This window comes from Psammomys obesus, unplaced genomic scaffold (assembly GCF_907164565.1).
Source record: "Psammomys obesus unplaced genomic scaffold, mPsaObe1.curated_primary_1811, whole genome shotgun sequence".
Taxonomy (NCBI): Eukaryota; Metazoa; Chordata; class Mammalia; order Rodentia; family Muridae; genus Psammomys; species Psammomys obesus.
This window is the reverse complement of record NW_026585580.1, coordinates 11,560,724-11,585,651: the sequence shown is the minus strand read 5'-3', so window position 1 is coordinate 11,585,651 and position 24,928 is coordinate 11,560,724. Positions and strand designations below refer to the sequence as shown.

General features: G+C 38.2%; 1 protein-coding gene across 2 annotated transcripts in view; it reads left to right on the top strand.

Annotated features, from left to right (window-relative positions):
• Znf451 (zinc finger protein 451) overlaps nt 1-24,928 on the top strand; it is a 60,839-nt gene that overhangs the window by 23,493 nt on the left and 12,418 nt on the right. The window contains exons 4-13 of one of the 2 annotated variants that reach the window (XM_055606315.1): nt 5,259-5,384; nt 7,574-7,685; nt 8,760-8,910; nt 9,624-9,750; nt 12,486-12,639; nt 13,359-13,506; nt 14,763-16,348; nt 19,358-19,498; nt 21,348-21,478; nt 22,228-22,414. In XM_055606315.1, coding sequence (XP_055462290.1) covers nt 5,259-5,384; nt 7,574-7,685; nt 8,760-8,910; nt 9,624-9,750; nt 12,486-12,639; nt 13,359-13,506; nt 14,763-16,348; nt 19,358-19,498; nt 21,348-21,478; nt 22,228-22,414 — 2,863 coding nt within the window. Of the gene's footprint in view, nt 1-5,258; nt 5,385-6,350; nt 6,405-7,573; nt 7,686-8,759; nt 8,911-9,623; nt 9,751-12,485; nt 12,640-13,358; nt 13,507-14,762; nt 16,349-19,357; nt 19,499-21,347; nt 21,479-22,227; nt 22,415-24,928 lie in introns of those variants that run through there. The other variant, XM_055606324.1, reaches the window with a different exon arrangement.

Genomic DNA, 24,928 nt, shown 5'->3' with positions numbered 1-24,928 from the left:
TGGTGGTTTAAAATTCTGCAACTCCAGTTGCAGAGGATCTGATGCCCTCATACAAAATATATGGAAGCAAAACACCAGTGCACATAAAAATAAGGAATCATCAAAAAAAGCTTTGGTTATATGTGCTTTTAATATTTAAAATACAAAGTTCATGTGCTTTGATGATCTCAGAAAGCACATGTGAGCTGGGCATGGGTTTCAGAGTTGTCTCCCCAACTTGGGAAGCTCAAAGAAGTTTGTCCTGGAGCCCAGGAGTTGGAGACTTAACATGTGGAACATAGTGGGAACCAGTCTCTAAAAACAAACCAGATTCTAGAAAGGCACATATATAAGTAAACAAAAATTATACTAATTGGTTTTAGCCAACTAGTTTTTTGTTTTAAAATGACAGTGGTACTTGGTTTCAAAGCTGTGAAAAATATTTTCTCAACAGTAGCCACTAAGCCTTCTGTCTATAAATCACTTATCCTAGTTTTTTATACACCTACTGTATTGCCTAAGCTGATAGCCCATGTACAATCTGAAGCAAATGCCTCACCGCTCCTCAAGTAGCTTGGACATGTGCACTGCTACACTTAGACTCAGTTCATATGCTTCTGTTGGACTTGGAAATTGTAATCCAACCATTTTGCCTCAAGGATATTTACAGACAACAAAAGATTAAAAGCCTTAACATTCTGATTTCATTTACTTTTGATCATTAATAGGTTTATTAATGTTATTACATGTACTTTTTATAGGAAAATTACAAAGTAGGTAAGAAAGGGACTCACGAAACAGATATAACCACTACAAACATTTTGATTTACACTTTCTGGATTTTACCATATGGGATTATTTTCACATATGTGTATGTGATCGGAAAGAAAGATATTGATATTGTAATGTAATTTAGCATCACTTTATTGACTACTAGGGTTTATGTCAGGTCATTGTCTTGCCTATTTAATGATTATTTTATTGCACAGTTTATACAGCAGATCATAATATCTAGCAATGTTGGATTCTGATACTTTCCATGGAATCCTTGTACCTTAAATTCTGTAAACCTGTTAGTGAAATTTGTGTCAAAATGGTAGAATTTTCATTGGAGGTAATTATTAATCTCTTACATTTAGAATTCAGAATTTAAGTTTATAATCTGAACTGGTTTCTGATAAAATGATTATTGATCTGCAACAAAAAGGATAGTGTAGTTTGTCACAAGGCTAAAATTTTAAATCTAGATTTCATAAAATATCTTTCCTCCCCAAGTTACACCATGCTTGTAGATTTGCAGAGCTACATGAAGGATAAACTCTTTGTTGGTTTTGGTGCTGGTGAGTGAATCAGAGACTTGTGCTTTTGAATCAATCATACTTCCACCATGGGCTCTTTGGTTTTTTTTTCAAGACAGGGTTTTTCTTTGTAGCCCTGGTTATCCTGGAACTTATTTGGAGACCAGCTGGCCTTGAAATTAGAGATCTTGTCTACTTCTGTCTCCTGAGTGCTGGGATTGAAGGCATGGACCACCATCTCTAGGCTCTTCCATGGGGTCTTAGCATAGCCTGTACTGGCTCAGACTCACTGTATAGCCAAAACTGGCCTTGGATTCTAGGTCTTCCTGCCTTTATCCCTGAAGTACATGTGTTCTTTAGATTGAGTTATCCTGCCATCTTCCTCTGCTTAGATTTCATTGACATGAATAGTGGATTTAACTAGTGTCTTGAATTTGATTGCCATTTCTAGGATACCTAGAATACTTCGGTACATATTTAACCTCAAGTTTAAAAAAAATTAAGAAGTTAGCCAGGTATGATAGCTCATATATGAAATCCAAGCACTTGACAAGTGGAGGCAGATAAATCAGGAATCTAGGGTCATCCCTGACCTAAATTGAAGATAGCCTAGCCTACAGGAGATCCTCTTAGAAGCAACAAAATGTAAAGAAGTCTAAGAATTTCATAGTGTCTCTTTGCTTTGTACTGTCTTTGTAATTCTGTTCAGTTCTGGATATGAAATAACCAGTGGTCAAAATACAGACAGATAAGCCAGGTGTGGTGGTACATGCCTGCAACCTCATTTCTCAGGAGGCTAATGTAGAAAAATTTAAAGTTTGAGGCCAGCCTGGGCAACATAGTGAGACTGTAACTCAAAATAGAATAAAGAATGAGGGGTTGGATATTGCTTAGATGATAGAGCATTTGCCTAACACATAAGGCCCTTGATTTAATCCCTAGTACCTAGGTATATTGTTGCTTACTTTTCTGCTTGTGTTTAAATAGACTCCTCACCAGAATTTTCCGTAAGAGTTTCTTGTGTTGCTCTCACCCCGCCACAAAACCTTATCATTTATTGTCCACATGGATTCTTTAATTTTACTATGTATCTTACAGAAGTTAGTCCAAAGTGACCAGGTGAATACTTAAAGGTGGATGGTCCTGCTAATGTTCCAAATAAAATGTAAAACCTATTATTCTTATGTGGATTCAGAGCTAGTTTACTATGAACGTGGTAAGTTACATAGCTGAACACCTGATCTTAGAAAAGATCCAAGAACATAAATTACAACCCAAGCAAAAGCCAATGGCAAATCAAGCCTGAGTGTATGGGAAGTTCTACAATTTTATTCTGTGACTTTGTATTAAATACAATTGTAAAAATAAAAAAGTAGAGACTTTTCTACATGCCTGTCTTAGCTCTCAAATAATGACATGGAGATGTTTCAGGCACAGGGGAGATGATACTCAGCTATTCTAACCTGCCAATCGTGGCCAGGTACCTGTCATCTTAGTCTCCCCTGCCTTGATGGTGACTCTCTCATGACAACCTTCTCTCCCTGCTCTCCACCTGGGATCTCAAGTCCTACCTTATCCTGTTCTCCCAACTATTGGCTGTTCAGCTCTGACTGCAACCAGATCTCTAGATACAGAAATCAGCATTTGAATACACAATGCACAAAACATGCTCCTACCCACAGCAGCGTTTCGGGTTTCGTGAATGCCAAACAGTTCCAGTCCTAAGAATTGTGGCCAACTTAGTATTTTAGGAAACATTTAAGAACTCCTAGCTGTCCTGAAATTTGTTCACTTCTGCTCAGTTCCTCACTTTGATACTTTTTTTTTTTTCTGAAGTTGGATTCTATTGCTTTTCTCATTGCTATAACAGAGTACTTGGTAAAAAGAACTTTAAGAAAGGAAAGACTTATTTGGCTCACAGTTTGAATGCTCTGTGGATTGTGGCAGCAAAGTCATGGCAGGAACATGACTTTGCATGCTGTCATTGCATCCTCAGGGCTTGGGAAATGACTGACTACTCTTTACTGGAAACACCATTATAGACAAACTGGGGTGTATTTGTGATTCTAAATCCATTCAAGTTGACAGTGATGATTAAACCACCACAGTTGTTAACATGGTAATGTAGAGTTTTCCCCCTGGTATTCTGGTAACTTAAAATTTGTATCTAGGTTCTTTTGATTTTTTTTTTTTTTTTTTTTTGGATTACCTGCTATGCTGCTGTGCAAAATAGGGTTTCCTGTGATCTCTGGGTAAACTTTCTAAGCAGTGTTTTATGGTGCTAGTGTTCTCCTGGAACCACAGAAGACAGTGAGGGCTAGTGGCTGTTCCTCACTGTGTACTCCTAGTAGTGGGATTTGGCATTTTTGAGAGAGTTGCAATATCACTCATGCCTGGCTTTTATTAGCAGCTTGTCTTGTTTTGTTTTGTGATTCTGGTTGGGCAAGTGCTTTACCGTTGTGGCATGCCATGCTCTTCTGACCCTCAAAGATTCATGATAAATAACAGCAACAAAAATAATGCCATGTAACTATTAAATCTGCCTCATATACTTTTTTTCCCCTCAGTTAAAGAGAAAATACTTAAAATATGTTTTCACTTTTAAATTTCTGATTTCAAAACTGGCAAAAGTTTCAAAGTCACAGTGTATGTTGATTCATTTACTAGGCTTTTCCCCAAGTTCCCGGAGTCTCTCATCTACTCCCAAAATTGGTAGCTAGGGTTTCTTATTGTATTTTTTAGAAGAAAATAAGACCCAGTGAGTCACAAACAAACAGGATAAGAAAGTAGGAGGGAGAGTAATTGGGATCAGAAGGAGTGTGGAGGAGAGGAAAAGACTGGTTGGTGGGATGAAGAGAGAGGGTAGGGTAACTGTGATCATAGTATGCTCTATAATCCATATGAAGTTGTTTTTTAAAAAAAGGTGGAAAGCAATTTAGACTTCTGAAGTCAGCCTCTGACCTCTGGGTTAGCAAGTCTCTCTTCCCTCTTACTGTCTTTCTGCCCACCTTCCTCTGCCTCTGGGGATTGAACTGAGGGCCTTGTGCATACTAGGAAAGCACTCTACCACTGCTAAAATCCCTAGCTCTTAGCAAATGATATGCTTCTTTCTTTCCTTTTGTGTAACTATATTTAAAGGAACATTTCTTATAAATAACATATAATTGGATCTTGTCTTCAATTTTCTAAAAATCTTACATGTACTTATTTTGTGTGCATGTGTGCCTAATGAGTGTGTTTATGATCTGGTACATGTGTAGAGGTTAGAGGACAACTGTGTGAGAGTGTTCTCTGTTTCTACCATTGTGGTTTCTAGGTAAGTTTAGGTTGTCAAGCTTGTTACCAAGAGCATTTACCCACTGAGCCATCCCATTAGCCTTCATAGTTGCCTTAATACCATATTTAGTAATCCCTTTTAAAAAAAAATATTTATTTGTTGGTTTTCTTTTGTCTTACTTTTTGTTTATTACTGGTGTGTGTTCTCTCCCCTCTCCATTTATAGCTTTGAGTGGCTTATTTGTATGAGTGTATGAATGCCTTTTGTTTTTACTTTATGTGTATGCTTGTTTTGCCTGCATATATCATTCCTGATGTCTTTGGAGGTCAGAAGAGGGCATCAGATTCCCTGGAACTGGAGTTACAGTCAGTGAGCTACCATGTGGTAATGGGAATCAAACCAAGTCCTCTGGAAAACAGCCAGCGCTGTTTGCAATATGTCCAACACCTTAATTGTCTTATTTGATTATATTTTTCTCTTCTGTTAGCATATCAGTCACAAAATATCACAATAAAATACAAGATATACTAAGGAGACAAAGGCAGACCTATATACCTACGCCCCCCACCCACCCATACACAGCAAGATTTTTAAAATAACAAGTAAATGGTTCTTGAATACAGTGGCTGTTTGGTAAGTGAATGCTTATTGGCTAATTTAATTTGTATTAAATGGAATGAAAATTATTTTTGTTTGTACTGTAGGAGAATTTTAAACGCAAAGACTATATAGACCACCAGAAGGATAAAGTTGCTTTAACATTGGCTCGCCTCGCCCGCCATGTTGAAGTGGAAAAACAACAAAAAGAAGAGAAGAACAGGGCATTCAGGGTGTGTATTTATTTTAATTGGAATTTATTAATACATAGAATTATTTATAAGAAAGAGGTAGAAAACAGAATTTTTGAAGAATTCTAGTGAGTGATTATTCTATTTAAAAACATACAGAAAATGTCTTCTAATTATTTTTGGTGTTTGTGAATTGGCTGGCGTTTTATAATTCATATGTGTGCATGTGCGTGCCTGTGCTGAACATAGGAGTCATCTACCTTGTGTTTTAAGACAAGGTCTGTCGTTGGCCTGAAGCTCACAGATTAGGCTATGCTACCTAGGCAGTGTGTCCCAGCTGCCTGCCTTCCCAGCTCGGGGATTATAAGCACATGCCATGGTGGCTGTTTTTTATGTGGGTCCTAGGGATTGAATTTAGGTCCTCCTGCTTAGGTCGCACATAACTCACTGAGTCACCCTCTAGCCCCTACTCTTATTACTAAAGAAGATTTTATTGTAATGATTAGTTAGTAAGAAACTGGTGGCTTGTGAAGTTGGGATAATTTGCTTTGTGTTTTGAAAAAAAATCACATTAGTATATTAGGGCTTTGGAAATTTTATATGAATGATTCTTTAAAATGTTTATATTAAAGCCAGTATTTCTATGCCTGTTTGACCATAAAAAAATTTAAATATGTACATGTCAACATTTTTGAGAATTCTTTATGGCTGTACTTTGGAACAATATTTTATAAATTGTCTTTAGATTAAAATCTTGGTCAATTTTTTTCACTTCACTTAACCCTTTGTCTTAGGGTTTCTATTGCTGCAACAAAACACCATGACCAAAACAAATTAGAGAGGAAAGGGTATATTTGGCTCACACTTTCATGTTGATGTTCAGTGTCAAAGGAGGTCAGGGACAAACCTGGAGGCAGGAGCTGATGCAGAGAGCGTAGAGGAGTCCTGCTTATGGCTTGCTCCCCATGGCTTGCTCAGCCTGCTTTCTTATAGAACCCAGGACCACCAGCCCAAGGGTGGCCCCACCCACAAAGAGATGCAGCCTCTTCCATCAATCTCTAGGTAAGAAAATCCTTACATCTGGATCTTATGGAGGCAATTTTTTCAATTGAGGCTCCTTCCTCGCTGATGACTCTAGCTTATGTCAAGTTGACATAAAACTGTCCTGTACACCCTAATGGAAAATCTCAATACATGCCTAAAGAGGTCATGTGTTATTCTCTAGATCCTGAACAATCCAGGGTTCCTGACTCTGGTTAATTCTCATTCCTAATACTATGTAATAGTTGTTGCATTGTATTGTTTAGAAAATAAGAGGAAAGTTAATACATGTCCATATAGAAGCAATTTTCTTAGAAAAATTTGATAAGCATTTGGTCATATGAAATGTGGATAGAAAGAACTAAATACATATACTTTTTTCCAAGGGTTGTAATGTACTTTTTGTACATGGGTTTTGTGAATAAGGCTTTATTGGATGCTGCTGTGTTTGTTCACATACTGCGTGGCTGCTCTGATGCTGCAGCAGGGGGTGAGGTAATAGTGGAGACTACACAATGAGCAAAGCTAAGTATGTTTGCTGTTCGCTCCATTCTGAAAACGCATGCCAGTTCTCGGGGTAGATGGTAACAGACATTTTGTACCATTATTTAGTATATGCTACTGAGTGTCTAAAACTAATGTTTTTCATTCAAGTACTTACTAAGGTCTTTTGTATATTAAACTATAGAAAATTTGAAAATATCTAAAATTTTAAAGATGGAAACAGTCTTTATATTTCCATTACAATATTGCCTTAATTTTGCCTAAATACGGTTTTTAGCCTTTTTGATAACCTTTTCAGATATAGTTTATGTAATTTGATATGGCTCCTTTATTTTGTCCTCATTATTTAACACTATTTGGTGACCTACAGATTAGGCTCTCAGCATGAAAAATGTTTGGTCATTTTTTTATTGACTTGCATCAAATGTGCTGTAATTTGCCTACCTCCCTATTATTGGAGATGTAAGTATGTAGCAAACTTTGAGCAAGTAAATGTAGGCTCAGCATCTTAGTGTAGTACATAAGACTTTATTTTGACATATATAATCTTTGGTATAGATTTCTAGATATGGAGTTCTTGGGATAAAGAGTAGTCAATATTTTCTGATCATTGATGTATCAAAATCTTTTACCCAAGAAACAGTAATCACCATAAGTCAATGAATTTTTTTTCTTATTATCTTTAGGAAAAAATTGATTTTCAGCACGCTCATGGTTTACAAGAATTGGAATTTATTCAAGGACATTCAGAAACAGAAGCAGCAAGACAGTGTGTGGACCAGTGGCTAAAAATGTCAGGTATTCATTGAGATCACATTTCAGTTCCCCGAGCTTCTTGGAAGCCTTAAGGTAGAAAGTGTGTGGATTTGATTCCATTGCTAGTGAGCATAGACGGTATTGGAATTTAGTGTTATGGGTGGAACAGTAGTCAGGTGCAAGCATCAAGAACCTCAGAGATCCCTGGAGTCCACATCAAAGATACCAGACATGGTAGCATGTATTTGTAACCCCAGTGCTGTGGATACAAAGGCAGGAGAATCCCTGAGGCTCACTGGCCAGCCGGCCTAGCCTACTTTGTAAATTCAGGCACTGGAGAGATCTTGCTTCCACAAAGGTGGACAGTACCTAAGAAACAACACTTACAGGACACCCAAGCTGGATGGCCTCCATGTGATGTGCATGTGTGCACGCACACACACACACACACACACACACACACACACACACACACACATACACACACACACGCACTTTTAGTTTTAGTTATATTACTACCACTCTACAAACAGCCTGTTTCACAGTGGCCTGCTTTGCTGCTAACTTCCTGTGGCCCCTGAGTGCTTTAGGTAGTTATTAGATGTTGTATAAAGTAGTCTCTGGAGGGACATGTACCAGTTTAAAGTTAGATCTAGACTGTTTTAAAGCTTGGCTAGCCTTTTTTGTTGTTGCTTGCTTTGAGTTTCCTGGAAGGCCCAACGTGAAACAGTTTTTCTCCAGGTGAGTAATCTGGAATTTTCAGGAGCTAGTAGAAGAACCCAACTTTTCATGTCTGTCCTACCACAGGGTAATTGATAAAATTTACTTCAACAATTTAGTTATTTGGACAGTTTAGATTAAAGGGAAAATAAGAATTCAAGGGAGAGAATCAATTCATATAAGTGAGGGAGCTTTAATTGTGTTTACGTGAATGTGTGTCCCAGTAACTATTTCCTTTAAAATTGTTTTCGAAGAAAGATTGTGAACACCTAATCATAAGTAGAGCATCTGCTTGATGCTGTGTTCAGTTTCCTTTGTTTGCTCATTATTTTGATGATTAGTCTGATACACCGCTATCTGAAATGGTAACTAAGAATTTATGTTATAATGATTTAGGACTCAAAACAAATGCAGTTAATTCTGGAGCAAGAAATTCATTCCGAAGGGGAGGCAGAATGTGGCGGTCTGAGAAGCCAATTTTGTGTCCTATAATGAACTGTAACAAGGAATTTGACAATGGCCACCTTCTTTTGGGGCATTTGAAAAGGTAAGTGGAATGCTCTGAATGTAGACATCAAAGGTTAGTCATCTAGGGGTGGAGGTTTTTTTGTTTTCTGTAGTGTGAGGGATCCAATCCAGGGTCTTTTTTTGTGTGCAAATAGTTCTCAAAATGGTTTTGTTAAAAGAAGTGTGATATCCCTTTACCAGTATGGTTTTAGCTTAATATTTGAAACTCAATTTGTTTTGTGCTATTTTGGTATGCTATTTGTAATTTACATTTATGTTTTTTAGAAAGTAAGATTGCTTTCTAGTATTTTGGTGCAGTTGAAATAGTTGTAAAGAAATCCAGCCTGTAAATATAAATTGCAGGAGGTAGAACATTTACAGATAATTTGTCTATCTCACATAATCTAATACAGCACCCCAAAGTATCTACTATAAGCCAAAATTTATAATTAAATGCTCTGCTGTGGCCCAGTTTACTGACTTGCTGAGTTTCTTTCTAGTAGATCATGAGAAAGCAGAGGGTTTTTTTTGTTGTTGTTGTTGTTGTCTCCTTTTCAGATAGCTGAAAGATGGAGAATTGAGAGTTTGGGCTTCTAGCCATTTTTCTTCACAGATGTCTCAAGTAGAAATAGAAAAGGCTTCCTGTGTCTGTGTGTTCCTGTAGGTCAACCTCACAAGCTTAACAAAGCAAAGCAAAGTGGCTTATCTCCTGCAAAATGGATCTTTCTGATGTTACTTCCCTTGATTGTGTAGGTTTGATCACTCCCCATGTGATCCAACAATTACATTACGTGGAGCTCTCGCCAATTCCTTTGTATGTGTGGTATGCTATGAACATTTTGTTACTCAACAGCAGTATAGAGATCACCTTCTTGCTAAGGTAAAGCATGTACTATGAGTAGATACTCTTTGTCTAGATGACCACGGAGTTGGTATAGCTTTTTTTCCATGTTGCTCATAATCTTGCAATCACTAATGGTGCACATAAGGGTAAAAACTTTGAATATTGAAAAATAAAATGACTTGGAGCACTTAAGTTATTGTGGACACTTAATAGCTAAACTCCAGCACTCCTAGAGATAAACTCTTCTATGGTATTGATATTTGAAATTACCTTACTCAACATGCAAAACATATGATTTTGATCATATGACACGAAGTTACATATTACTCTTTAAAAACTTTTTTTGAGCATCTGCACACACACACACACACACACGCATACACACACACTCATGTGTGCACACACACCATGCATATTTGTGCACGTGCTCACAGAAGTCAGAAAAAAGAAGCTGTTGGATCCTTAGAGCTAGAGCTACAGGTGGTTGTGAGCTGCTCAGTGTTGGTTCTGGGAATGAACTTGGGTTCTCTGCAAGAGCAATGCATTCTCTTATCCACTGAGCAGTTTCTCTAGCCCTCAAATTCGATTGGTTCTCTCCTTTCAACTTTATGTGGCTTCCAGAGCTCAAACTTGTGCCTCATGATTTGTGTGGCAAAGCACCTTTACCCAGTGAGCCATAGCGCTTCCTTATATGGTATGCTATTTTAATGTACCAGAAATACAATAAAAGGGACATTTTCCAGCTTAACTTACTGGGTAGACTAGTTCCTACTCCTTCCAGTTTTCAGATGTTTCTGCAAGTAATGCCATTCTTTTGTAGTAGATACAGTATAATAAAATTTCACTTTGATTTGAATTTCACTTTGATTCTCTTGAGCAAATCCTTTTGACAGTTTTTATTTTGGATCTGCTTATGAACTTGTTTATGAGATGGTGGTAGCAGTGTGATAACCGAAACAGTGAAAATGATGCCCCATGGGGCTATAAGGATGGTTCACCTAAACCTTTTCAGAACCCTAGTGTGCTCTTGACATGCTCTCAGTATAGATGTGAATTTCCTATCCTTTTGTGTCTTGTAAGCACTATATACTTGTTAAGTTCCTGGTTCTACCAGTAGCACATTTAAGAACATATTTAAGATTATTACTTTAAGGATGATCAATAGGAAGGTAAATTTACAACAAGCACACATACCTATTCATGCAAACATACATTTTTTAATTTAATTTTAGGGTAGAGGGGCCTCTAAATCAGTTTGGAAACTTAGATGCTACAAAACCTGGTTAGGCAGACATGGTAGTGCTTACCTGTGTGCTCTCCATCAGTTTTGGGAGACCAAAGCAAGAAAATTTCTTGAGTCCTTGGGAGTTTGAGATAAGCAATGTATGGGACTCTGTCTCAGAAAACAAAACTCTTGACTATCCAAAACATTTAAAGTGACCATGAGCAAACATTAATATATGTTTGGGGAAATAGTTCCACAATAAAGAATGAGTAAAGGAAGTAATTCCAGTAATAAAGTACTGTTAAGGAAGGAGAAAATAAAGCTGGAGAGATGGCTCAGAGTTAAGAGCACTCACTGGCTATTCTCCCAAAGGTCAATTCCCAGTAACTACATGGTGGCTCATAACCATCTATAGTGAGATTTGGTGCCTCTTCTGGCGTGCAGGCACACATGTAGGCAGAACACTGTGAAATAATAAATAAATAAATCTTTGTTTTTTTAAATCAACTGAAAACAATTCTAAAGGATATGAGTGAGAAGTTCTTGGAACAACATCCAGATTACCCAGAAAATGTGTGATTACATGTTCAAACTTAATTGTAGGCAGGGAATGCAAATTAAAACAGTAATGGTATAAACTTGCTTGATTGAGAAAAATAAAAAAAGGTCCCTATTCCCTATTGTTGCCAGGTTCATTCAGTGCTAGAGGACACAGACATTGATAGAGCCTTTTTGAAAAGCAATCATATAGTACCTTTTAGTATTCAAATACACGTGACCTCTTGCTATTTAGAGCTACTCCAAATAATAATGAGAACAAATAGGGGCATATTTGTAAGGGTTTTCATATCGTTATTTATAGTGTGTGGTGGTGCAGGGAACTTGCTCAAACCACTGAAAATGAGAATGAATGGTTGACTAAATCAGAACAGATCTTCACCATTGACTGGTTTGCAGCCAGTAAGAAGTATGGAGTCAAGGGATGCCAAGAGATTTTTGGAAATTGCTGTTATTTATTATGGAATGAAAGAGCTAATAAAAATTTATGATGGCATTTGATAAAGCAGTAACATTTTCATTTATAGATTTCTCTGTATGTTTGTAAATAATTAAACAAAGAAGGTTAATGAGGAGTATGTATTGATAGTCATCAGTTAAGTAAATCCAGGGTACAGAGGATAAACAAACATTAGAAAGTGACTGTATATCAGAAATGATAAATATATATAAATATTCTTTAGTGTAAAAGAAAGATGTCCGTAATTGAATTTGAGGGTAAAGTTATATTTTACCTATAGTGTCTTGCTTATGGTAAAAGTTACATAATTCATCCTCAGAAAAGTAAAAAATTGGTATGAAATTTTCCAAGTAAATAAAATTAGAAGTTTTAAAGTGAATTTTAAAAAATTTATTGAATATTGATTTTAGTTGTAATGTTGGTATGAAATTTTCCAAGTAATAAATTGGAAATTTTAAAGTTACTTTTTTTACTGTGTTAATTTATATGCTGATTTTAGTTGTGATGTAGTTTTCCCTTTTATTTTAGGTAGCTGCAGCTGATGGACATAGCAAAAGCCTTCTTCCTCAGATTATTCAATGTTTTGCTTGTCCTCATTGCTTTCTTCTGTTTAGCACCAAGGATGAGTGTTTGAAGCATATGTCTTCAAAGAATCATTTCCATCAGAGTTTTAAACTGGGTGGTATGTTAATATATTACTGTTAAAATTATTTAAATGAATTGCATCTTTGCACATTTATACCTTTCAGAATATTTTTCTGTGTTAGCTATGCTTGATCAGTTTAGAACCATAAAAATGAAATGTTTTCTTTAAATTCTAATTTTTCAAAAATATCTGTATCTGTATGTTTTAACCCTCTCTTCCTTTTTCTTAGACAGGGTATTACTTTGTAGTCCTGTCTGGCCTCAAACTCACAATGATCTGTCCGCCTCTTCCTCCTGAGTGCTGGGATTAAAGGCATGTGCCACCACTACCCAGCTATGTCTTACCTATTTGAGGGATGAAGAGAAAATTGGGAAGAAAGCACATATTCATATTCGGGACAGTGGTTTTGTTACACCTTGGGGGGTCTGGGAAATTGGATTTTCCTCTGTATTTAAGACTCCTTTTAGTGAGTATAAGGCACTCTTTGTATTTAAGTCAAAAAGGTCTCTCTTACATTTTTGGGTTGTTTTTTTTTTTTTTTTTTTTTTTCTTTTTCTTTTTTTCCTAGACAAGGTTTCTTTGTGTAGCTCTGGCTGCCTGGACTCACTTTGTAGACCAGGCTGTCTCCCATACATTTTTACTACATAACTGTCTTTTATGTAACTGATATGTAGAAAGGGAAAGAAGAAAAAGGTTGTTACTATCTGTTCAAATTACTTTGTAATTTATTAATTTATAGTTTATTTGTCTTTCAGATGATAAGGGAACAGCACATCCAATCTCATTTCCATCTTTTGCAAAGAAACTTTTGGTTTCTCTGTGTAAAGATGTTCCATTTCAAGTTAAGTGTGTGGCCTGCCACCAGACTCTGCGTTCCCACATGGAGCTCACTGCCCATTTCAGGTTTGTACAGGTCTAGTCTTACGCTGTAAGGAGGTCCTGCTGAGTTCTTCAGTAGTGGAAAGCTTCAGCAAGTATTTTCTATCCCATGTCTTTCCTTTAAAACAAGGCTGTACAGATCTGGCATAAGGAGAGAAATGAGAGGTGTGGGGAGAAGGGTGGTTGGGAAGCGTGGGCATGCAGAAGGAGAGCCAAAAGGCCAGGGGTTCTCACATGTGAATCAGCATTCCCGGACGGCCCAACTTACCACTTCGAAGTTCTTAATGAGTCTTGGTCCTTAGCAGAAAAGCAAATGTGGATACAACATTCCTGACATAAGTTAATCAATTCTTAACAAATAGTGCTGGGAGCTATGGTGCATGCTGAGCACTGGGAGGCTGAGGAAGAAGGATCACAAATTCAAGCCAGCCTTGGTTACCTGGTGAAATTCTATTCAGAGGGGGAACAAAACAAAAACAAGGCTGGAGAGATGGCCTTAGGGATCATGATGATGATGATGATGATGATGATGATGATGATGATGATGATGATTATATATTATAAAGCCCAGAAAGCCCAGCACCCACATGGCACTTCACAATTGTCTGTAACTACATTCACAGGGGTCACATGCCTCTGAGAACACCAGGCACACAAGTAATCAGATAATGTAGACAGAACACACATACATGTTAAATAAATAAATATAGTTAAGTAAATTTAAATTAATCACTTAAAAAACCTATAATGAGCTGGGCATGGTGCTGCATGTCTATAATCCCAGCATAGAGGCAGAGGCAGAAGCAGGTGGATTCTCTGAGTTTGAGGCCAACCTGGTCTACAAAGAGTCCAGGAGAGCCAAGGCTACGCAGAGAAATCCTGTCTCAAACAAACAAACAAAAACCCACAATGAAACCAGAAAAAAACAAAACAAAACAAACAAACAAAAAAAAAAACCAAGTAGAATATTGTTTAGAATTTTACAATATTTATTCACATATTTTAATTACCTTGTGAATCTAATTTGCTTCAGGGTCTCTTACCGTGAATTTGATACTGAGATTTTCTAAAGTTTGCCTTAATGTTTTTAATCTTCTGATTTTACTTTTAACCCCTTGTATATGGACTATGAAGATAAAATAGAAGCAATATAAAAGTATTTTAAGATGGTAGAGTAACTGCATTATTGAAAAAGTATCTTTTAATGCTTATATATTATTTTAAAATTCTTGTCACATAAAACAGAAAACTTATACTTTTTTTTTTTTAATCCAAATTAGGGTTCGTTGTCAAAATGCTGGACCTGTAGCTATAGCTGAGAAAAGCATTACTCAGGTTGCAGAAGAATTCATAGTAAGAGGTTATTGTTCAGATTGCAACCAGGTCTTTGTGGATGAAACCAGCACCCAAAGTCACAAAAATTCAGGACACAAAATTATTCTTGCTAATTCAGTGGAAGAGGCAGTCTTACTTTATTGCCATATCAGTGAAGGGAGTAAAACTCCTTGTGATTTGCATTTATTCAGTCAACCAAAAATTTCATCACTTAAACGAATTATGTCTATTAAAGAGTCCAGCGCAGAGGATTGTGTCATTCCAAAAAAGAAGATGAATTTCGGAGTGGAAAGCCGTGGAGGAGGTACATGTTGTGTGCAGAGACAGAGTTCAACAGTTACAGCCTGGTTCTGTGAATGCAGTCGGCGCTTTCCAAGTGAAGATGCAGTGGAAAAGCATGTCTTCTCAGCAAATACAATGTGTTACAAGTGTGTAGTCTGTGGAAAGGTTTGTGAAGATTCAGGAGTCATGCGTTTGCATATGAGCCGGTTTCATGGAGGGGCACATTTAAATAACTTTCTATTTTGGTGTCGGACATGCAAAAAGGAGTTAATAAAGAAAGATGCCATTATGGCACATGTTACTGAGCTTCATAATGGGCATAGATATTTTTATGAGATGGATGAAGTAGAAGACAAGGCCTCGCCATCCTCTTCTGTGGTGAGTCATTTGAACACAAACAAACCACCTTCACCCATTACTGCAGACCATTGCCTGACAAACAGTCCACCAAGGGGCAGGTGGCAGTGCCGAATTTGTGAAGAGATGTTTGACTCCCAGGAATGTGTAAAGCAACACTGCATGTCCCTGACAAGCCACCAGTTTCATAGATACAGCTGCACCCATTGCAGGAAGACATTTCATAAGATAGAAACATTGTACCGACACTGCCAAGACGAGCATGACAATGACATCAAGATTAAGTACTTCTGTGGGCTTTGTGATCTTACTTTTAATAAGGAAGAAGCATTTCTGAGTCATTATAAGGAGCACCACAGCATGGATTATGTGTTTGTATCAGAAAAAACTAAAACCTCCATTAAAACTGAGGATGATTTTAAAATAATAGAGACCAGTAATTTGTTAAGCTGTGGTTGTCATGAGAGTTACATCTGTAAAGTCAACAGAAAGGAAGATTACGATAGATGTCTTCAAATCATGCTAGAGAAAGGTAAACTGTGGTTTCGCTGCAGTTCATGTTTAGCGACAGCACAGAATTTAGCCGACATTAATGCTCACGTCCACCAGGTGCACAGTAGAGAAGGAAGTGATGAGGAACCGCAGCATGTGATCATGTGTGGCACCTGCACCAAGGCGTTCCATAACACCGAGAGTGCTCAGCAGCACTTCCACAAAAAGCACGGGGCCATCCAGAAACCCAGTGCGGCTCCCGGCGGACCTGACAGAGGGAGCACATTCAAGTTTGCTGCCAGTGTCTCACATACCGAGAAAAAACTGAAACAGACTAACTATCAGAAACATTCGGATGTGGAGAAAGGAGCTGAGCATGACATAAGCTGCCAGAATATAGGTATGGCTTTCCAGACTGGGGCAGGTTTCACACACTCACACTGGGTACTCACTGGTATGAGTACCCACAGTAAAAGCTGAGTGATACGCAGTCAGAAGGATCTGCTGATGACTGCAGCCAGTGTGCATTTCAGGGAGTTGTGCTTATGTTCTCTTGAAATAACACAGTTCTCTTGCTTAAGAAAGAAGTGAGAGTTTTGAGAAATGGTGCTACTCTTTCTAAAAGATTTGGTAGTTCTGAACCTTAAAATCATATTTTTCTTAAAAAATGAGAGTTCATTTAAAAGCAAAATGTTCTTCCCTTTGTGTGTGAATGTGTATGTGTGTGTATATGTGAGTCTTTGTGTGTTGTGTTTAGCATATACGTGCTAAGCAATTGCTATATCACTGTGCTACATCACCAGCCCTAGATGAATTTCTTTCGTGTTTCTTTGGCCTTGTTCATATTTGTTTGTTTTTTTAAATTAAAAAAAAATGGGGCTAGAGTGATAGCTCAGTGGTTAGGAACACTGACTGCTCTTCCAGAGGATCCTGGTTCAGTTCTCAGCACTCACTTGGCAGCTCACTCCAGTTTCAGGGGACCCAACACCTTCACACAAACATATATGCAGGCAAAATACCGATGCACATAGATTAAAAATTAATTATTAAGAAACTTAAATTTTTATTTACTTTGGCTTTGTGTTTTAAGACCGGTTCTCACACACTAGCCTCAGATGCCCTGGACCTTGCTGTGTAGTTGGATGATTTAGGAATTGTGCCAGCTCTTCTGCCTCCTAAGTACTACCATTACAGTCATGCCCTATTATGCTCGGTGTGCCCTTATTATTTAAATATGAGAAATCGTAAGTGTAATTTAAGGTTACTTTGTAACAGAACTTTGTAATAAATAACTAAAATGGTGACTAGAAGTAGAGCTAAAAGTAGTAGCTAGAAATGAGCGTGGAGAGTTGAGAGGTGAACTCCTTCCTTTATACTTCCTTTGACCTTTCTATCCATATGATTGAATTAAGTGTACAGAATAGTCATTTATTTAAAAGTTTAATTATTTTGAGCTAGATACAATAATATTTAATAATATTTAAGTCTGTAACTTAAATATTAGCTTGGTGAACTGTAAAAGTTAACGTAGATACAAATTTTTGGCTGATAGAATAAAATTTCTATGGTTCATGTTTATTTTTTAAATGTTTATTTGTAAAGTAGCACTTTAGCAATATTTCAAGTAGTAGTTTTCAACATTTGTCACAACCTGTCCACCTGGTCTAAGGCCTCTGTAGTGAGAGAAGAAGGGGCCTGCAAAGCCCTCTGCAGTGGGCCCATTCGTAGAGTCTCCCGGTATCAGCTAGGAACAAAGAAGCACCTTAGTTTGCCCTGCTGCAGAACTCACTGGACAAGACATTTATCTAGGTTAGAGCACCTTGCCTCAGCCCCTCCTGGGGACACACAGCCACTTTGGCCAAGAGGTGGCCTAGGCTCGGAAGTGGCTGGCAGCATGTGTGTAGGCCCAGCAGCTGAGGGTGGCAAACTGGGACTCCGGTTACACTTTCATTACTCACCGTTGACTTAATTTTTGACAGTGATGTCCCACACTGTTATTCAGACTGTTTCTCGTACTCTCGGGCTCAGCGACCCTCCCCGTCTCAGCCTGCGTACTATCTCACTGCAGGCATACACCACCACACCTAGCGGTAGACCATTGGCTTTTCACAGGTTTGCTCTCTAGTACACATAGGTCTTGATACTTAGTTCTGGGTTGTCAGTAAAAAAAGCATTCAATCTTTCATGGTCTAATTCTAGTTCCAAAAGAGTAAAATGATATCTGTACCATTTGATGTTCTCTTGTGCTTTCTTTTGTTCTTCTCATTGCTTTTAGGCAATGTATGTTTGTCTGGGTTTGACAGAAGATAACCGTAGCATCTAAATCTAATTTCTGAAACACAGAGATGTGACCTGGCTTGTAAGTAGGAGAGGACAGTAGTAACACATTGAAGGACCTCTGTTAGTCTTAGTAGAAACTTCTCATTTAAAAATATTCCGAGGATTGCATGAAGACCATTGGAAGCTATAAGGCGTTGCCATGGTGGGATAGCTTGAAAAGGGGGTTAGGGTAAAGGAGAATCTTAGAGAACCAGGAAGTAGGTATTAACTTCTGTTGCCACCTGTGGGGTCAGGCTCTAAATTTACCTCAGTAATGCTCTTTTGGGTGTTTAATCCTCAAACCAGACTGCTACTAATAAATCAATCTAGATTAAGAAAAGCAAATTCTTTTGCTGTATTCATTTTACATGTTCCTTTGAGCCTTCCTAGTTGGAATATTAGGACCTCATTTGGCTGTAGCTACTCTGCATTGTTATTCTACTAGGTCATTTTATATGGTTGTTGATGTAAGTTCATGAATCTTTTCATACATACTGAATATTTGTGGATAGTGAAATTCTACTTAGTCTTAAAATTTGAATTTCTAACACAAATGACTCTTTAAAAAGAAGCCTTAGCCAGTTGTGGTAGTGCATGCTGTAGTCTCAGCACTTGGAGAATGAAAGCAGAACAACCAAAGTCCAAGTCCAACCTTGTTACCATAGTGAGTTTGAGTCCATTCTGGGCTAAGTAAGATCCTGTCTCAAATCAAAACGAAAACAAAGGCCTTACAGTCAAGGGAAGATAGATTAAGAAGGATATGATCAAGTGTGAACTGTCCTAAATATTACCTGGTTTAAGTATAAACTGCTATGTAAAGCCAGCCATGGTGGCACACATCTGTAATCCCAGCACTTAGGGAGACAGAGGCAGGTGGATCTCTGTGACTTCCAGGCCAGCCTGGTCTACAGAGCAAAACCAGGACAGGCAGAGCTGTTACACAGAGAAAACCCATCTCGAAAAACCAAAAACCTTTTCTTGAAAAGGTCAGTAGAGATGAATAATAAGAACAATTAACATTAGACTTGAGGAATTGGGAAATTTATGAACGATTCTTACTGAATTCATGTTAATGTTTTGTCGTTCTTAGAGGAGGAAGTTGAGCTTCCAGATGTGGACTACCTGCGAACCATGACTCATATAGTCTTTGTAGATTTTGATAACTGGTCGAACTTTTTTGGTCATCTACCTGGACATCTTAATCAAGGAACGTTTATTTGGGGCTTTCAAGGTATGGTTAAGAAGGAAAGCATTAGAGAATGATTCATTTGAAAAGGTTCCTTTGAGCTTCCTGAGTAGAGTATGAAAGCATTGCTTGAGTATTATTGCTGTGTATTTACATTTATTTTACTTATACAAGGTCAGAGGACAATGTGTGGGAGCACAGTGCTCTTCCTATATTAATGTGGGTTCCAAGGTCGTCAGTCTTGGTGGCAAGCACCTTACCCACTGAGCTGTCTGGATGGCTGGCCCTAGATTTTCCCGTTGTTGTTGCTGTTTATGAGGAATCACTTCACTAAGTACTTCTATAAACCACTGGTCAGACTGATGGGAAAGAAGTCTTTTTTTTTTTTTTTTTGAAAGAATTCTTTGATTTACTAAAGTTTAGTGTAGTGAGTATCTATTATTGTTCGTTTTCAGAGGAAATAACTTACAAAGGTAAGGATTGCCATTAAAGACAGAAACATTAATTTGGATAAATTAGCTAGTCCAGTGTTTTATTAAGTCTAGTTTTGCTGATTGCTATACTTTTTAATTTTTAAAAATTCTTGTGTGTGTGTATGTAGTCATTTTCACCCTCTTTTCCATCTCATATTTCACTTCTACTCCCGCTGAACCCCTTCTATGAAAAGTGTGCTCTTCCTATTCTCATGTCTGTGGTTTTTGCTGACATAAGTGTGGGTGGGAGGTTACTTAGTGGAGCATGATCAGTTTAACAGTGGCCACACTACAAAAGCCAGTGACTGCCGCCAGCAACCATGAACTCCTTCAACAGTTAATTTTGGAAGTTGACGAGCCGCACTGTGCAGGTCATCCCAGCTTCTGCGAGTTCTCAGTTGCGGTGGCCGAGCCACTCCAGAAGACATGCCTCTACCCACTGCCTCCTGTTCTTTCTGTCCCACTTGCATTGTGTTTCCTGGGTGTGGGAGGAATAAGGGTTGAGCACTCAGCGGTCCCGTCCGTTATCTCAGCATTTTGACTAGTCAAGAATCTCTGATTTAACTTTTGCTTACACAAAAGAAGCCTGTCTGAGGAAGATCGAGAGAGTAAGAGCAGCACTAATCTATGAGTATAAACAGAAATACTGTAAATGCTTACACATTGTTTCTCATCTACTGACTTTGGCATAATTTGTAAAACCCACCAAAATTTGAATTTGTGTACAATGATACCATTTGAAGAATGTTAACATTGTTTTGTTTCTTACTGTGCTCTCTATCCATATAAACTTTCAAGAAAAGTTATTTTTTATGTGTATGGATGTTAGGCTTATTTGTATGTCTGCACACCACTTGATAGTTCTCATGGAGAACAAAAGAGGGTGTCAGATTCCCTGGAACTAGAGTTACAGACATTTGTGAGCTACCTGTGGGTGCTGGGACTCGAACCCCAGTCCTCTGGAAGAGCAACCAATGCTCTTAGCCATGGAGATATCTCTCCAGCCGTCACCCCATCAACTTTTACTTGTGTAGGCAGATGAAAGGAAGTCGGTCTCCATTCCCACAGTTGTAAAGCGACAAGGTGGTGATGCCACTAATGGGGCTGAGACAGCATCTCATACAGCTTCAGGCTGGCCTCAAACCTGCTCCGTAGCTGAGGCTTGCCCTGAAAGCCTAGTCATCCTGACTCCACCCTCATGAGTGTGCACCACCTTGTTTTACATGGTGCTGAAGGTCAGACTCAAGGCTTTGTGCATTCTAGGTATACACTCTAATACTCGGTTATGTCTTCAGACCAGTTCTCACATTGTAATTTAGTACTTTCAAGAAGAAAAATGTAGGTTATATTTATGTCAATAAAGTTATCAGTATTGTCTCTCCCTACTTGATTATCATTTGTATTTTTTCTAAAATTAATAGGAGGAAACACAAATTGGAAGCCTCCAGTCAGCTGTAAGGTCTATAATTACTTGAACAGGATTGGATGTTTCTTTCTTCATCCTCGCTGTAGTAAAAGAAAAGATGCTGCTGATTTTGCCATATGTATGCATGTAAGTAGGTGTTTTATTAAAAACCTGGCGTTAATCTAGGATCCATTTGTATTTTTTTCTGCAATGACAGCATAGATCATTATTCAGTGCTGAGTTTATATAAAACTTTCTTCATCAGGGTCTCCTTTCTGCTAGATGGTCTGGCGAGGACCCACCACACATGTATTTACTGTTTGTGTCATTCCTCTAGTAGATCTTCATCTCTATAGAGAGACTTTTAGTTCTTTATGAAATTATTCAAGACGATTTTGTACTTGCTGTGTACTAATATACTTTCACATTTTAATATCTGAAGCTGAGAGGTGCTGTATGAATCACTGTTGCACCAGATAGCATTTGCATTTTCATTGGCCTCTGCCAGTCACCCAGCAAAGCTACTGAGCCAGGGCTCACCTCATACTAAGTCCTCTGCTTGGACATTTTACTGTCATTCAGATAATGTGAATGAATGCTTTTGGAAATGTGTCACTTGCTCATCAGCCTTAAGAGATTCCTTCTTCCTTTGAGTCAACTAACCTTCTGTACAATTAACTTTCTGTACGTTTTCCCTCTGAGGGTTTATTTGCCTTTTCCTTGAGTTAGGTGGCCTTTTAGGTCCCCCTGTCATACAGGTTCCTCCTTTGTACATGTCATTTGGCTGAAACATAGATATGTTTCACTTTCATAAATATGTGCTCATTGTGAAATAGGTGTTATTTGATTTGAAACTTGCAGATTTTTAACAACCTATGCCATTTGTTCCAACTTAGGCTGGCCGTCTAGATGAACAACTGCCCAAGCAAATTCCTTTCACCATCCTCTCGGGAGATCAAGGTTTTCTGGAGCTAGAGAATCAATTTAAGAAGACTCAGAGGCCAGCTCATATACTAAACCCTCACCATTTAGAGGGCGACATGATGTGTGCCTTGTTAAATAGCATATCTGATACTACCAAAGGTATGCAGCTGCCGTCACAGTGCAGACCGCCAAAGAGGAAGAGGTTCCACTGCTGAGAAAACCAATAAACTGCTGTCTGCTAGTGCACTGTTGTCTGCCTCCTAAACCTTTGTGCTTTCAGCCATCTATCTTATTTGTCCTTTCTTATATACTTAACATTCTCGTTTGTTTGAGCAGCATCTCCTATAGCCCAGGCCAGCCTTGAACTTCTCTCTGGGAAAGGCTGATGTAAGAGAGGCTAGCCTTGAATTCCTAACCCTTCTGTCTTTTCCTCCCAAGTGCTGAATGTATAGGCCTATGCCATCATGCCTGGCATTATTGCTTTCACTTTAGTATTTCAGAATGAGGGTAATTTACTGTAATTTCCCACAGCCTTTTATAAATTCTAACAGAGAAGATCAATATCCACATGTATAAAATATATATTAATGTCTTAAAGCTCGAATTCAGATCTTTGTTTTTTAAATTGCAAATTTATCTTCAGGTATTTAGCAAGCAGAGCATAGTCTGCCACCTGAATGCATCCAGCGTTGTTAGAAAACAAGGTGTTAAAACCAGAAGGCAAAAATACAGCAATACCTAGAAGAGCCATGAAAAACTGAGCATGACAGCGAAATGCTGACGAGCTCTAAGTCTTTGGGAGGAGAGGGTTCCTCGTACTTCATTGCTATGGCTGGCAGTTTTCTATCCACCTTTGTGAGTTTGTCCATGGTTAAGAATACTGATGTTCCATTTCACCGCACAGTATTTTAAAAAGAAAGTAGTTATAAGAATTTTTAAGTTTTGTTTTTCCTAATTTCTGACATAAATATGAAAGAAGAGAACACAAGAATATTATTTAAATGTTTTAATAGACAGCTGTGGTGATTCACACTGTGTTTCCAGTAGTTTAGAGACTAAAGCAGGAGGATAGCTATGAGTCCAGGACAGCTTGGGTTTGGGTTACAGAGTTTCTAAAATTAATCCCAAAATGGCCCTAATAATGAGATACATGAGACTTGTCTCAAATAAAAAAAGAAAAAAGATTTGAAGTTTCTGGTGAAGGCCTCAATGAAAGAAAACTGGCTACTTCTTGGTAGTGTTATTGTATGGCTTAGCATTTTCTAACTTTGCCTCTATATTCCTGTAATCATTTTGAAACTATATTTTTAGTGAAAATTCATAATGAAGATTGTTACTCTAATCAGCAGTTACAGTGGATCAAATGATTGTGCAAATTATGGTTTTATTTAACCCTTTTTTTAGTTTTGATTTTTAAAGTGGTCTCTCATGTCCCTAGTTGGCTTTGAGCTCCAGATCTCTTGCCTCCACCTGTGAAGTGCAGGGAATGAAGGTCTGTGCCACTGTGCGTAGCACTCAGCTGTACTTTTTGAAATAGTGATGAAGCTGAGTGTGGTGGTTCATGGCTGCGGTCTACTCCTGAGGCTGAGCCAACGAGACTTGGGAGGTCACAGCCACCTTTGGCTGATGTGTACACAACAAGTCACAGTAACAGTATTGATAGACCGTTATAAAGGAAAGTGAACTTTGTCGTATTTATACTGTGCTGTAGTTCTCAATATTATCTTCCTAGTCTGTGACTTTTATTCACTTAATTTTCCTATCTGGGGCTTCTTTTAAAAACAAAACCAAATCAAAACAAAAACCGCTGTTCCTTTTTGTCATTACTCCTATCCTCAGCAACCTGCATTTTTGTCTGTGCCACACTAGGTCAACATCCTGGGGGTTTTTTTGTTTGTTTTTTTTTTGTTTTTTGTTTTTTGTTTTTTTTCTCTCATGCTGTAGTTTGTGACTGTTTCTTGTAGGATTTAGGATGGGAGACCTGTTGTAGATCTGTCTGTGTTGCTGTTGTTTGGTGTATGCAGTGGGTTGGGTAAGAAAGGTTGATGAGCGTGCCTCATGAATGCTCTCATACTTTCGATGGTCCTTTTCCTCATCGCTTGATCTCAGAAGTCACTGGAACTCACTGCTTTGAGAGAGAGAAAAACTTTGTGAAATGCAAAAACTGTGCCCACAGAAGGAAGGGCGTAGCTTTGACTGAAGGCTAACTTTGTGGCTTCCTAGCTGAGTGAGCTGAGAAAGGTTACTCAGCATTTTTTTTCTGAAGGTTATAATAATTGGTGATTTTTATAAATATATCTAACAGTATATAAAGCACGTTAGATGCTCAGAAAATCGAGCATCTAATAAAATATTTTTTTATTAGTCCTGCCATAAAAGGCAGATATTCCAAGCTACTGTGTTTTTAAAGTAATAAAAGGGATCATTACAGAAGAGGGAGCAGAAAGAGAGTCAGAGTGAGAGATGATGGATAACTGTAAAGAAACTGTCTTCCACGTGAAACAGGGCAGCTGCAGTTATGAACTCTCAGCTGCTGTGTGACAGATGCACAGTGCCTATACAAGCTCAAGCCAGACCAAAGCCCCAGCCTGGGAAGGGGAGGCAGGCATGCAGTCCTACCCATGCCTGAGGAGCTGTTGGCAGTAATAGCTGTTGTAGGAGGGGTGTTCTGTC